Source organism: Pipistrellus hanaki, assembly GCF_964339955.1.
Source record: "Pipistrellus hanaki genome assembly, chromosome: 8".
NCBI classification, from domain to species: domain Eukaryota; kingdom Metazoa; phylum Chordata; class Mammalia; order Chiroptera; family Vespertilionidae; genus Pipistrellus; species Pipistrellus hanaki.
The window spans coordinates 58233330-58246562 of NC_140510.1; the positions used below are offsets into that span (position 1 = coordinate 58233330).

A 13233-nucleotide genomic window follows, 5' to 3' on the forward strand; every position below is an offset into this window, starting at 1 on the left:
TAGATAAAAAGCTTAAAGAATAAAACTGTAAACTGCCCCTCAAAAAGGTGGGGAGTAGTGAGATGAGGGAGAATACTGTTTGACAGCACTCCCTTCCCTGGCTACTAGGAAGTGACAGAAAACATCACTGAGGAACGTAAGAGCTCACAAAAGAGAGCAGCCCCCTGAAGTCACTTTAAACAGTAAAGACAGCCACCAAGGAAAGACGATGCTCATGATAATCTGCGCATCTTCGATCATGGTTAATTGGGCTCTGCACTTTTCATTTCCATCTGTCATCCATGGTTACTAGATACTTGCCCGGCTCCCTATGTTATGCTTCATGAGATGCTTATGAATGGTTTTCTTGGTTACGGTGGCACGTATGAGAGGTGGCTGTGGCTTTGACTACTGGCCTGGGCTTGCCCCTGGCTCCCTCCTCCTGACACATGCTGTCTGAGTCATCTTTCTCTAACTTCCTGGCCTTTGCTGAAGTTTTGCTGAAATTTCACTGCCAAAGGCCCCCCTCTGCCTCTCCGCAGGCTAACTGCTCTCTCCCTTTGGCATTCCCAGGCTCAGCTGTGGCTTTTTCTGACTTTCCTTAACAGGAGAGATAGGAAAGCTGCACCTTGGGACAGGCACCTCATGGTTAAGAAGAGAGAAGGGAACTTGGTATTGGAGAGGGACTTCTCCATGGAAATTCCCACCTCCGTGCCCCAGAAGGCCTTGAGGGAGTGAGAGATTGCCCAAAGGGTTCACTGGTTATAGAAATGTATTTCTCAATAAATGTAGTTTTTATAGGAGGTATTTTTCTTGACCATATCTTTAAAGTTTTCTATTTAAAAAACCAAGTTTACACTAATAGGGTAGGACTTGGAGATTCCACAAGTATTTCTTGAATGTCTACTGTGTTCCAGGTCCCATGGATGAGTCAGAGACTAAAGTGGACCTACGCCCCTGCCCTCATGCAGCTTCTGTCCTAGGGCTGGGTTTCCCAGCAGTGAAAATGCAGGGAAGGGAGAGGTCTTGGTGAAGAGAACACTCACCTTGACTCTTGTGTCCTGGGGCAGGAGCCCCGGGTTGCCGTGGAGGATGAAAATTTCTTGGGTGATATGGGCGGTTGGGAGGGTGGTGTTGGAGGGGCCTCTCCCCTTCCAGATCCCAGGGAGGAGTCCTTCAGTGGCTGGTCATAGCTCCAGGCTGTGGGCTGCTGGTCAGGGGACAGGGTCTGTTTTATGTACCCAAAGGACCCCACCCCCATGTAACTGGGGTTGATGATTTCTGTGATGCTGGAGCCACTGCAGAGAGGGACCCTGTGGGGGAGACATACAAAGTCACAAGTCAGTCCCAGCCTGAGGATGGTGCCTTCTGCTGTTGCTCAGGACCCCTCAGTGTCTCCTCAACTCCTTCACTTTTTGGGCAGTGGATGTGTTCTTTCATTTGTTCATTCATTCATCATTTATTCATGCAACAATAGTTTCTGAATACCTAGTGTGCACCAGGCCCTGGGTCGGGCAGAGGCAATATGGCTGTGCATAATAGTCTCTGTTCTCATGGATCTCAGATCTGGTTGGGGAGACAAACAAAACTCAGGAACTGAGATGCATGGGATTTGTACAGTGCTGAAGTCTGAATGAGAACCACAAAAGGGCAGCAATAGACTGCAGGAGCACTGGGACCCACTGGGCATAGGGTAGCCAGGGAAGGCCTATCTGAGGAGGCAGGTAAGAAGGAAGTGGGGGAGACAGTGGTAAGAATAATTGCAATGGCCCTGAGGTGAGAGGTACTTAACTGTTCCAGGAACCCTCAGAGGGCCTATGAGCAAGTGGGGAGAACAGAATGAGAAGCTGTTGAGGCTGGTGGGGCTGAGTGACCGTGGGGGGAGGGCAGGCTGGGGTGGGGGAAATGGAGAGTTCCACCTGAGACACATCAGCTTGCACGTTTGCATGTGAGGCGTGAGAATGGAAATGGCCAGGTGGGCATTTGAAGATGAAGGGACAAAGGTCAAGGCTAAAGCCTTGAACATGGGAAGTCAGATGAAAGCTGCCAAGGGAATGGCCCAGACTCAGGTGAGGGGTTACTAGAAACTTGGGGACCTGGGACACCAACACTGTGTTGCCTCTTGGTGACAGAAGTGCTGTCCTTGTAAGACAGGGCTGTCATGAGACCGAACAGGCAGAGTTCTGAGTATTCAGGTTATAACAAAGCCGCCCAGCTCCCTTCTGCTCAGCCAGCCTGGTTCTGTGCACAGCTCACTCCCAGCCGTCAGTGCCTGCTTAACAAATATTAATTCTAATACTAGTCAAAGGGAAAATAATTTGTAGACCGACACTGACCCTGACTCTGGAGCAGAGCAGACATGTGAGAGCCTTGATGCTTTCATTGGTAGGTAATAGTGGGAGAAAAAGAAGGAGAGGGAATACTTTAGCATCCATGGCTACAATCCTCCGAGATTGGGTGTAGACGAGGAAACAGGCTGGAGACGTGAGCTCCCGGGTTTCCAGTGGGTGGGTGGTGTGTGTGAGGGCTGGCTGGAAAAACAGGCAGTGTGGGGACCAGCAGGGGCAGAGCGCACGGGGGCTCTGCAGAGGCTTTTGGATTTTTGCTCAGCCAATGGCACAGCTTTGCTCCCTCAGCAGGTATGAGACTATGACAGCCTTCACGGGCTTCTTCTTTTTCTTTCTTTCTTTCTTTTTTTTTTTTTAATATTTATTTTATTGATTTTTTTACAGAGAGGAAGAGAGAGGGATAGAGAGTTAGAAACATCGATGAGAGAGAATCATTGATCAGCTGCCTCTTGCACACCCCTACTGGGGATGTGCCCGCAACCAAGGTACATGCCCTTGGCCGGAATCAAACCCTGGACCTTTGAGTCTGCAGGCCGATGCTCTATCCACTGAGCCAAACCAGTTTCGGCCTTCACGGGCTTCTTTCTGGGACTTGAGACCACGTCAGAGCTGGGGTGACTGCTATTGGGGATTCTTCTAAATTCTGGGTTATTGCCAGCCCAGTCTCTGCCAAGAGCAGCCTGTGTTCATTTCCCCCAGTGAACTCTCCCCTAGGAACAAGATGGGGTTTGTGGCCACGAAGCCAAGACTGTTGTCCCTGGGAGACACGGCAACCATTCCACGCAGCCACCTTCACAGGTGCTTTCTCCTGGGTGGGCTATGAGTCCCTAAGTCAGGGCTGGCACCTAATGTGCCTTGGTTTCTCTAGAATCTGTCACATAGTAGGTGTTCAACCCATGTTTGTTGAATGGAGTTGAAGTTTCCAACACAGAGGAGTCTCCTGGCCTGGTCCAGTCACACTAGCCCCCAGAGATATGGGTTTGTGGTCAGGACAGCGTCTCTCCCGGCTGAGCTTTCTTTCTTCCTGGTTCTCAGTTTCTTTGCACTCCGCGTACCCTCCCTGGTCCTTGGTCTGCTAGGCAGGCTAGTCTGTGAAGCCCTGGCAACCCCCCTGCCCTACCTGGAGGCAGGTTCCCACTGCTTCATGGGGTCGTGGCTGGTGAGGCTCTTCAGACACTTGGGCCCGCTGGGCTCATCCCGCTCAGTCTTCACAAAGTCTGCAAGGGAAGAGGCAGGAGAAGCAGGTGAGGGCCCAGCATGCAGGTGTGGGCCAGGTTGGCAGAGGTTTCCATGAACATGCCAGAACTGGATGGTGCATACTGCTGCCTGGGGAGGTGGGCTAAGCAAGATTCTGAGGGCCACGTCCATGGGAGGCAGCACCCCTGGTGGCCCAGCGGCCTCTGAGGAGCTGAGGGTCCACATATAGTGAGCCCTGCTGTCCCACTGTCCACGTGAGGCAGGACCCCATCATGTTTACAATCTCAGCTTGGCACTGGGTGAACATGCACTTCACCTTGGGCTGGCTGCTTTCTTGGTATATGACCTTCAGTCAATTATCTAACCTCTCCGTGCCTCAGTTTCCCCATCTATCAAACAAGGATGATGCCTGGCTCTCAGAGAGAATATTCAACAGCTTTGCTGAGAGAACCCTCACTCCTGTCTAATCCTGCAGCGCTGATGAGGGCTGGAGGTGCGGGGCTGCGGGAGGAGAAGGGAGTCATGCCCACTTACCGTATAGCTTCTCCCTCATTTTGCCCTGGGAGGTTTGCAGCTTGATCTCCCCCCGGAAGTGACCTGTCATCTCTCCATGGTGGGTGAGAGGCGTGTAGATGGGGAGCTGTGTTTCGGTGGCCTCTAACCGCAGAGCAATGCAGCCCTCACCTGGGGACATGGAGGGGGCAACAGTAATGTCAAGATCCTGCTATTTCACAGGAGAAACACCGTGAGTTTGGCCTGGAGAGTTAGTTCTGCCACCAAAGACAGTCGTTCAGATGATGGCTAAGACAGGGATCATCGAATAAACATTTTAGAACGTCTCAGTAATCTGGACAACATCTCAAAATTTATAGCAAATGAACTCCATGTAGATGAGTTGCTGTGAAAAAAAAATTAAATAATAGATAATCCAGAAAAACAGAATTAACTATTAACCTGCTGGCTGGAGGGAATGACAGCTTTCTAAGGCTTGAAGCTATGTCAGAAATGACAAAATAAGACTGACAGGTAAGAGAATATAAAAGTTTAAAGCTTCTACACAGAGGAAAAAAAAAAAAACACACAAAAATGAGATGATTGACTGGGACCATTCACTGCAGTCAGCTTCACACAGGAGGAATTTTATCTGAACTCCCGAGGAACTCCTCAAAATTAAATCCCCAGCAGATAAATAGGCAGATCACCCAAACAGTCATTTCACACAAAAGAGAACTGTAGCTGGTTAATTTCAATAAATGGAAATTCATTCAGCCTCAAAAGCAATCACAAATGCAAACGAAGTAGCACAAAGAGACTCTCTCACAGAGATGAACTTATCACAAAACAGAAGGAAGAAAAATACCCAGGGCCAGCGAGGCTCAGGGAAACCTGGACCTTGGGACACGGCAAGGTCCACATGGCAAGACAGCATTTCTGGAAATCAATTTGTTAACAAGGGCCAAGAGTCATGGGCATACGTATACCCTTTGACCAGCAAATATGAAACTCATCCTAAAAAGATGATTTAAAAGAATAAAAAAATGTAGCTTCAGGAGAACAAAAAATGTCCCCAAAGAGATCCATCTCAGCATTATTGGTAACACTCACAAAAGCAACTGGCAGAGCCTCAATAACAGGAATAAAAACGACTGTGAAAAATGAGGCTACAGCAAATCCATGGAATACTATGAAGCCACGAAAAGCCACAATCACAAAGACCATGTTGGAGGGTTATGGAAACTGGGTCTTATCTAATACAAGGTGAGGAAAGGAGAAAATAAATGGTGTCTCTGTGATGATTAGAAATCTAGAAATCTAGGACCTATGCCTATGGATGAGGATGGAAACCAAAATAAAAAGGATTTCTATAGAGGGGAATGAGACTGCTGGTGGATTTTTTTTTTTTTCTTTGTTACTATCATGATTTGCTGTTTATGAATATAAAAAAGAGGAAACAAAGGAAGAATACAGTATTTGATTAAGGAAATGGAACCATCAGACCTGAGTTCCTGTTTCCTGCCACCGCATTTTTCTCTTTGTACCATTAAGAAGGATAGGAGATTAAGATCCGGAGCCAACCCCCTTCTTCCCCCCCAGGCTCTGCCTGTCCCTGCTTTGGCTCAGGGACCCTCTTTCTAGTGCTGTACTGGGAAGGGGAAAAGGAATGATTCTGGAGCTGGACTGCCTAGGTTCAAGTCCAAGGTCACACAGTAGCTTGTTAAAGTCAGTAGCTACATGACCTTAAACAAGTCACTTCATGTCCTCACCTCTGGCAAATAAGGGCAGTGACTGTACCTCAGTCCCAGGGCTGTGGCAAAGCCTGCATAGTGGCCGACCAATACCCACGGGCACCTTCGTGTCTCTGCCTGTTTCTGTTTCCTGCCTTTCACCATCAGCACAGAGCACCTTCAAATTCCTCCACTGGAAACAACCCTCCCTGCCTGGAGCAGATTCACATTCTGGCCTGCCTCACACCCTTTGCTTCCTCACTGCCATTCTCGCCCTAACTTCGTCTCCAAGTATGGGGATGGCCCCGAGTCACCCTGTCTAAGGACTGTGGCTTGGTTTTTATTTTGTTGGGTCTCTCGGCACATCTGCTATCATAACTTTGTCTTCTTCGCAAACCAACTCTGACAGTATCCCCAACGCCACAGCCTGTCCTATCACTTCTCTGGCTGTGCCTTCTCTATCTCTGGTGCCTGTTCCTCATCGCAGCTGACCCAGATCAGGAAACAAGACATTAACCCAGCTACTCAAACCAGAAGTGTGGGGCCATCCGCAACAACCCACTTGCCAAGGCCAACCCATTTCCCTTCTTTCTTTTTTTTCTTTTTTTAATTTTTATTGATTTCAGAGAGGAAGGGAGAATGGGAGAGAGATAGAAACATCAACGATGAGAGAGAATCATTGATCAGCCACCTCCTGCATGCCCCACACTGAGGATGGAGCCCATAGCCCAGGCAGAAATTGAACCGTGACCTCCTGTTTCATAGGTTAATGCTCAACTATTGAGCCATGCCAGCTAGGCAACCACTTCCCTTCTTCACACCTCTCAAATTTATCCTGTCCCTCCATTTTTACTGTAACTGTTTTCACTCTGGCCCTTCTTCTCTCTTTTTGCATTTTTGTTGTTGTTATTCTCAATGGAGGATATTTTTCCCATTGTTTTTCCGAGAGAGTGGAAAGCATCAATGTGAGAGAGACATTGATTGGTTGCCTCCTGCATGTTCCCCAACTAGGCCAGGGATCGAACCTGTAACTTAGGTATGTGCCCTTGACCAGGAATCGGACCCATGACCCTTCGGTGTGTGGGCTGACACTCTAACTGCTGAGTCACATCGGCCAGGGCTCATCTCTCATCTTGATCACTGCAAACACTTACTTGTAAGATGGAAAGCTGATCACATTACTGAGTTGTCTGACTCTGATGGCTTCCTACTACTGCCAGGATAAAGTGTTTGTCGCTAGCCTGGCTTGATCTGGCTCCTGCCTTCAGCCTTTCTCTGGCTACTCTCACTCCCTGCTGTAGCCACCCTGAATGTACCAAGTGTAAGGGTGAACGTGACTTTGGGCGGGAGCCATGGACAGGCTGGAGACGTTACAGAAGACAGAGCCTCTCCAGTAGGATAGCTGGTGGAGCCACCAGCCTGAGCACTGAGCAATGCAGGGCAGACCCAGGTTCCAATAAGAGCTCAGCCAGTTCCGACCTGTGTGATGTGGGCAAGTCACTTAACCTCTCTGAGCCTCAGTTTTCTCCTTGACTAATTGGGAGAATACTGTCTGCTTCATAAGGTCTTGTCAGAATTAAAATTTAAAATTCCTGCAAAACCCTGGGCACAGAATCTGACACAGGAAAGTCTTAGTAAATGGGAGGGGCTGTAGCTACTAGTCATTACTCCCAGAAGCTGAAGGGGCAAGAAAGATGACTTAGGAGTTATTGTCAGTCTACAGCCCTGAGATGGAGAAAGGATCAACAGGAGAGTAGGATGGGGAAAGGCAGAAGGGCTTTCTGTGTTGGAGATGCCTGCTACACCAGAGCCACCAGCCAACAGCAGGTGTGGCACCTATGGCACCCGTGGGACCCTTACCATAGGATTCGTCGCTGTCGGAGGATTTAATGCTAATCAGGATGTGCTGGTCCAGCAGGTACTCGGGGTCGGAGATAATGGGCTTTAGCTGCAAAGAGAAGTGCATGGGATTAGAGCGGACAAGTTGGGGATAGGCAGGGGAGGGCCGCCCGCCCAGAGGAGGGGATGCTGGAGAAAACAGGCCTGTAGATGTTGTCATTAAACAAATTTGAATCTCTGCTTTTCATGCCCAGAGAGCAGGAAGGAGCCCATGGGTACCCCTACACAGCCAGGTGGAATTAGCTTCCTTTCCTGTCCCCTTCCATCACATTGCACTCCGTGCCCCAGGGTCAGGGCATGACCCCAAGAATGCCCCACCTTCTGTCTCCCTGCCCTCCTTTGCAGTCCCCAGGATCCTGGGAGTGGGGCCAGGCTGATGAGGAAATAGGACAGAACCAGAAACCAAGTCTGTAGGTACCACCCCCACCCCAGGCTCCCCAGCAGGGAGCAATTCTCCCTCGGCCCTTTCTAGGATGGAGGCTGCAGGGAAGGTGGTACCATAAGGCTGAACCCATCTGGGTAGGAGGGGCCTCTGTGTCCACCCATGCAGAGTCCCCGGTGAGTCTGGGGTGTCCTGCAGCGAGTAGGAGGATGACAGGCACAGGTCCCCAGTCCCCGACTACCTTGTTCTAGGCTGTCCCTTTCCTTCCCACCCACAGATACACAGAGACCTCTGGTGCAGGCCTAGTGCCATGTTGACTGACAGAAAGTTCCAGGATAAATGATAGGACATCACAGTGGGGCTCTAAGCATTCTGGGGTTCCAGAGCCACACCAACCACTCTGTTCACTGACTTGTCATGATGGCCGGCTAGAAGTTTGAGCCTGGGCCAGGTGCAGCAGATGCAGGAAGGCCCTGCCCTCTCAGCAGCAGGGGGAGCAAAGTGGCTGATGTCTGAGGAATGTCTGTGGGTACACACTCACCATGGTGGGGATGAGAGTGGAGGGAGGCAGGAGAGAGTGTCAGGGTGTCCTGAGGGGGTTTTAGGGGATAAAGAGAGAAGAGGAGGTAAGAGAAGTGGGTGGCAGGGTTCAGGGAGTAGGAGGGAGTGCTGGGGGAGCAGATGGGGCTGGAGATGGCGGAGGGGCTGGGAGCCACGCCGAGGAGCTTGGGCTCATCCCATGCAACAGCAGAGAATGGACAGGATAAAGCAGGGTAGGCCAGACTGAGGCGGGCATTCCAGAAAGATGCATTAGGAATCAGGATGATTTAGCAAGAAGAAAGGAGGGACAGAGACTTTGGTGAGGTGGTGGTGGGTGGAAAGGAGGGGACAGAGATAGGAGGAGCATCAGGTCTTGGAAGTGGACAAAGTGCTGCAGGGACTGGGTTGCTGATATCCTTCCCTACAAACAAAGGCGAAAAGAAGCCGTTTGGGTGCTGCATGGGAGCAGCTGGGAGAAGACGCAGCAGGGTGTGGAGGTGGATAAGGCAGGATGTCACCGTGGAGCCAAGAGCCACCAGGACTCAGTGCCCGAAAACAGCCCAGGACCCGGACAGTTCACTTCCACCTCACTCCCCGATCAGAGTGTACCTGAATTAGGAGACTGTGATTCGGGCATTGGCCTCTGCTCCTGAGATTATATGGCCTTTTGAGTGTGTGGCCCAAGAGTTGGTTCCAATCAACAGTTAATGTCAGTGGGCAGCCCAGCCCCTGAAACCTGAGTCTTGGGAGAGGATGGCTCCCTCTACCTGTTACAAGCCATCCTTCAAACCTCATCTAGGTTGGCACCTCTGAGAAGAACCTTCCAGGGGAAGCCTGAGACCCCCACCCATGTGATTTCCCCAGACTTATTCCTTCCCTCTATGTGCCCCTCCCTTGTTATGGGACAAGGAAGCAGGTCCTTCTCCACTGTGCACCCAGCATGAACATCTGGATGTGTCCACCATAAATTCCACATCATAAAAACAGTCCTGGGTTTCAGGTAGAAAACCATTTTTTTCAGCATTAAACATCAATGTACTCCCATTAAGTTTTGCCTACATGTTTTTAATTATGACCCTCTGCTCACATGGGTCATGGTCATGACAAGTTCTCTCTGCATTCAGTGTTCGTGTAGGAGCCAGTGGACTCCTCTCTACACCTTCACTTAACCCTCCGAGCTGTGGCTGACCAGGCTGTAGGACTATTGCAGGGGAGTTGGGGCCTCAGGGGTCTGTTGCTAAATCATGTGACATGAACAAACCTCTCTGGGATCTGCTTCAGTTTCCTTCTTTGTAAAGCCAAAGTTGACCTCCAGATCTCTCCCACAATCCGTTATGGGAATTGAAATCCATTTAGAAATATTGGGGCCACTAGACAAAGGCTCATGTTTAACCATCGCTGAAAGCGAACGACCAGCTACCTTAAAAGAAAGCTGGCCGAGAGGTGGGTAGGTCTGTGGGGCCTCTCCCACATTTGGCCCCTGGGATGTCCACTACCTCTGGTCATGTCCCCCAGAGCTCTGCCACTTCCCAGCCCTGGTGGCTAGGTAATTGCAAAATCCTCCCTGGGAATGTGCTCTTCTTGAATTACCTTTGGAAGGGTCTCACCAAATCTCACCACCAACTCCCCTTCGCTTCCTTCTTCATTTTCTCCTTCCTGACTCTTGACAAAACCTGTTGGAGGACAAGATGGCTGGTTCTCAGAGGACAAAATAAGAACCAGACAGAACAGACGCCCATGGCCAGCCCCCTGGATCAATGAAGAAACCGTCTGCCTCTCTCTATAGGGGCCACAGCATCGATTAGGAGTTGGGCTTGTTAGGGATTCTGTTTTGGTGTAGGGGATGGTCATTTGCCAATGGGCTCTAGTTATTTTTAGGAAAATCAGATTTCCCTCCGTTTTGGATCCTCTTTGCAACAAACCAGGCAACTAGAAATCATCACTTCTCAGACAAGGAGGTTAGGAAACATGACAGCTCTCCCACGCCACTCAAGATAGCAGCCTTTTGAGAAGCTAATTTAAGCTTCCTCGAATATGCTGTTTCCATAGAAATGCAAGCAAATGTCTTGATAGTTTATTAAAAACACCCACATGAAAATCCTTATAATTTTTGAAAGAGCTTTGGCCCTGCTTGGTGAACTGGGACCTGGAGAGTTTGTGGAGAAGGTGGGCCTTTCATGAGGACTGGTCCCAGGTGAGTCAGGGGTGGGCCAGCCTGAAGCTGGGGGCTAAGGCTTTCTTTCTGATTTCTGGAAGCTTCCATCATCCTGTCACCTTCTCTGTTGGAGTTGTTTCTACCCCTGCTACCACCACCACTACCCAGACCATCTCAATGAGGAGAGCTAGACACCACACGGGTCTTCTCACACAGAACAGCTTTAGATGACATGCCCAGAAGTGCCACCTGGAAAGAGTATTTTGTGCTAACTGCTGGCAGAGGAAGTCCAGCTTGTTCTCGGATACTGCAGATCACCTAGGAAAGTGCCCATGGTGTAGGACAGAGTATGGGCAGCTCAGGGCCTGATTCTGGCCTCCAGTACTTTTGGACCCTCTAGTTGACTCAGAACCTGGATTGGGGGGGACCCTCAGGTGAGCTATACTTTTCTCTAAGGGGCAAGGAAAGAATCCAGCTGCCCAGTTGCCTACAAGGTGGAGGGATCAGTGCATTAGTGACTGTCCTGTCCCTGGAGCAGCAGTGGTCTGCTTTGTAAAGCCAAGGTGACCTTTAGATCTCTTCCATGATCCACTATGGGAATTGAAATCCATTCAGAAATATTGGGTCCACCAGACACAGGCTACATAATAGGGGTCCCCTTGTATCTTCTATCTGCAACCCTGCTTCTCGGACCCCCCTTGAGTTCATCCTAGAAGTGAGAAATGGGGCAAAGCATCATTATGTCACAGAGTTGTGCCTGCTACAAACAAAGAAAGCCCAATAACCCCTTACTCTCTAAACAGCTCGAGTGGAACTCCAGGTAGAATTTGGTCTGGGACTTGGTCTTCAGGGTGGCAAAGCATCTGAGAAACTCGATCTGCCCTTGGCTGTCGACAGTCCCGGGGCCTGGAACAGGTGAGAACAGAGATTGGTTTCCACAGTGTGTCTGGAGATGGAGCATTTCAAATCAGCCCCAACCCCCCAACACGTTCTTTCTTGGGGTCCAGGAAGGTGAGAGTCCAGGGAGAAGAGAGGTTTTCCTTCAAGTCCCACCACCCACACTGAGTGTTCCCATGGCGGTATCAGCCTCTGTGATGAATCATAAACTGGTGGGGACAGAGTGAGAACAGATAAGAACTCTAGGATCAGAGCTATATGGCCTCAGCCTCCCTATTACTTCTGGCAAAGAGAACTTGTCTGAAGGCTCAGCAGCTGAATACCCAAATCCATCTCATTTCTAAGTTCAGGTTGTGAGGGATCCCTGCTCTTCCTTCCTCAGGCACTGTGACCTCACTCACTCATGCTGAGAACTTGCTCTCAATGCTATTCATCTAGAAAACATATTTGCAAGCGTTCTTAGGCTGGTTTTGAACATGTGTTCTGTTGTTCCATATAAATTCTGAGTCACCTGAGACATTTCCTTCCTCTGTCTTTCACATCCTTCCTTTTCTATTTTTTTTCTTTCCCCCAGCTTTATTGAGGAGTTACTGACAAACATAATTGTGCATATTTAAAATGTATGACATGATGATTTTATACACATAGTCATTGTGAAGTGATTGCCAAGATCAAAAGAATGAACACATCCATTACCACCTGTTTTGTGGGGGTTTCTGGTGTGGTGAGAACACTCAAGATCTCTCAGTAAATTTCAAGTATATAATACTGTCATACTGTATTATTACCTATAGTCACCAGGCTGAATAGAGCCCCAGAACTTCTTTATCTTATAATTGGAAGTTTGTACCCTTTGACCTACATCTCCCCATTTCCCTCAACACCCCCTTACCCCCCGCCTCAACCACCATCCTGTTCTGTTTCCATGATATATGAAATCTGCTATTTTAAAAAGTTTCCACACATAAGTGATTCCATGCAGTACTTTTTTTGGTTGTTTTTTTTTTTTTTTTTTTTTTTTTTTTTTTTTTTTTTTTTTTTGTCTGAACTCAGAGAAAGGGGAGATGGGTGGGAGGTGGGAAAGAGGTGGAAGGTTCTAGAAAGCCACAATGGCCAGAGCTAGGAAGGAGATAGGATGGTGGGTCATGGCTGCATGGAGTGGGGAGGCCACATCACTGGAACCAGGAATGTTAGACCCAACAGCATGGAAAAACATCCCAGGAAGACTGTTGCAGCCTCATCTACTACATCCATCACAGCACAAAGGACACAGTGATCAGGCTTTTTCAACCTGTGTTGAGCCCCATGCTCAATCTTCATAAATGAGCCTGGACTGTCTGCTGCCCACAGAAGTGGGGGTTGGCAGAGAATGTGATAACATGGCCCTTAGGCCCAGAGCTGGACATGCCAGAGAGAACACCAGCCACTGTTCGGATAAGGATGGCCTAGTGACCAGGGCTGAGCTGGTTTTTTGAAAACTTACTTGTAAATCTAAGTATTATTTATTCAGTCATTGCATCCCATCTTCACATTTTTATTATCTCTGCCTGCCATGAAGCTGCACTAATAAAAACTTAAATTTTCTTTAGACTTACTTTTTAAATTTTAATA

The 13233-nt window shown here is 49.0% G+C and overlaps 1 protein-coding gene across 3 annotated transcripts in view; it reads right to left on the reverse strand.

Annotated features, from left to right (window-relative positions):
• The window catches only part of INPP5D (inositol polyphosphate-5-phosphatase D), a 94506-nt gene that overhangs the window by 5796 nt on the left and 75477 nt on the right, over positions 1 to 13233 (reverse strand). For all 3 annotated transcript variants that reach the window (XM_084891755.1, XM_084891754.1, XM_084891753.1), the window contains 6 exons: positions 11518 to 11631; positions 10161 to 10243; positions 7610 to 7697; positions 4059 to 4208; positions 3448 to 3544; positions 1026 to 1292 (listed from right to left, as the gene is read on the reverse strand). In XM_084891755.1, the coding sequence (XP_084747881.1) occupies positions 1026 to 1292; positions 3448 to 3544; positions 4059 to 4208; positions 7610 to 7697; positions 10161 to 10243; positions 11518 to 11631 (799 nt within the window). The remainder of the gene's footprint in view (positions 1 to 1025; positions 1293 to 3447; positions 3545 to 4058; positions 4209 to 7609; positions 7698 to 10160; positions 10244 to 11517; positions 11632 to 13233) is intronic.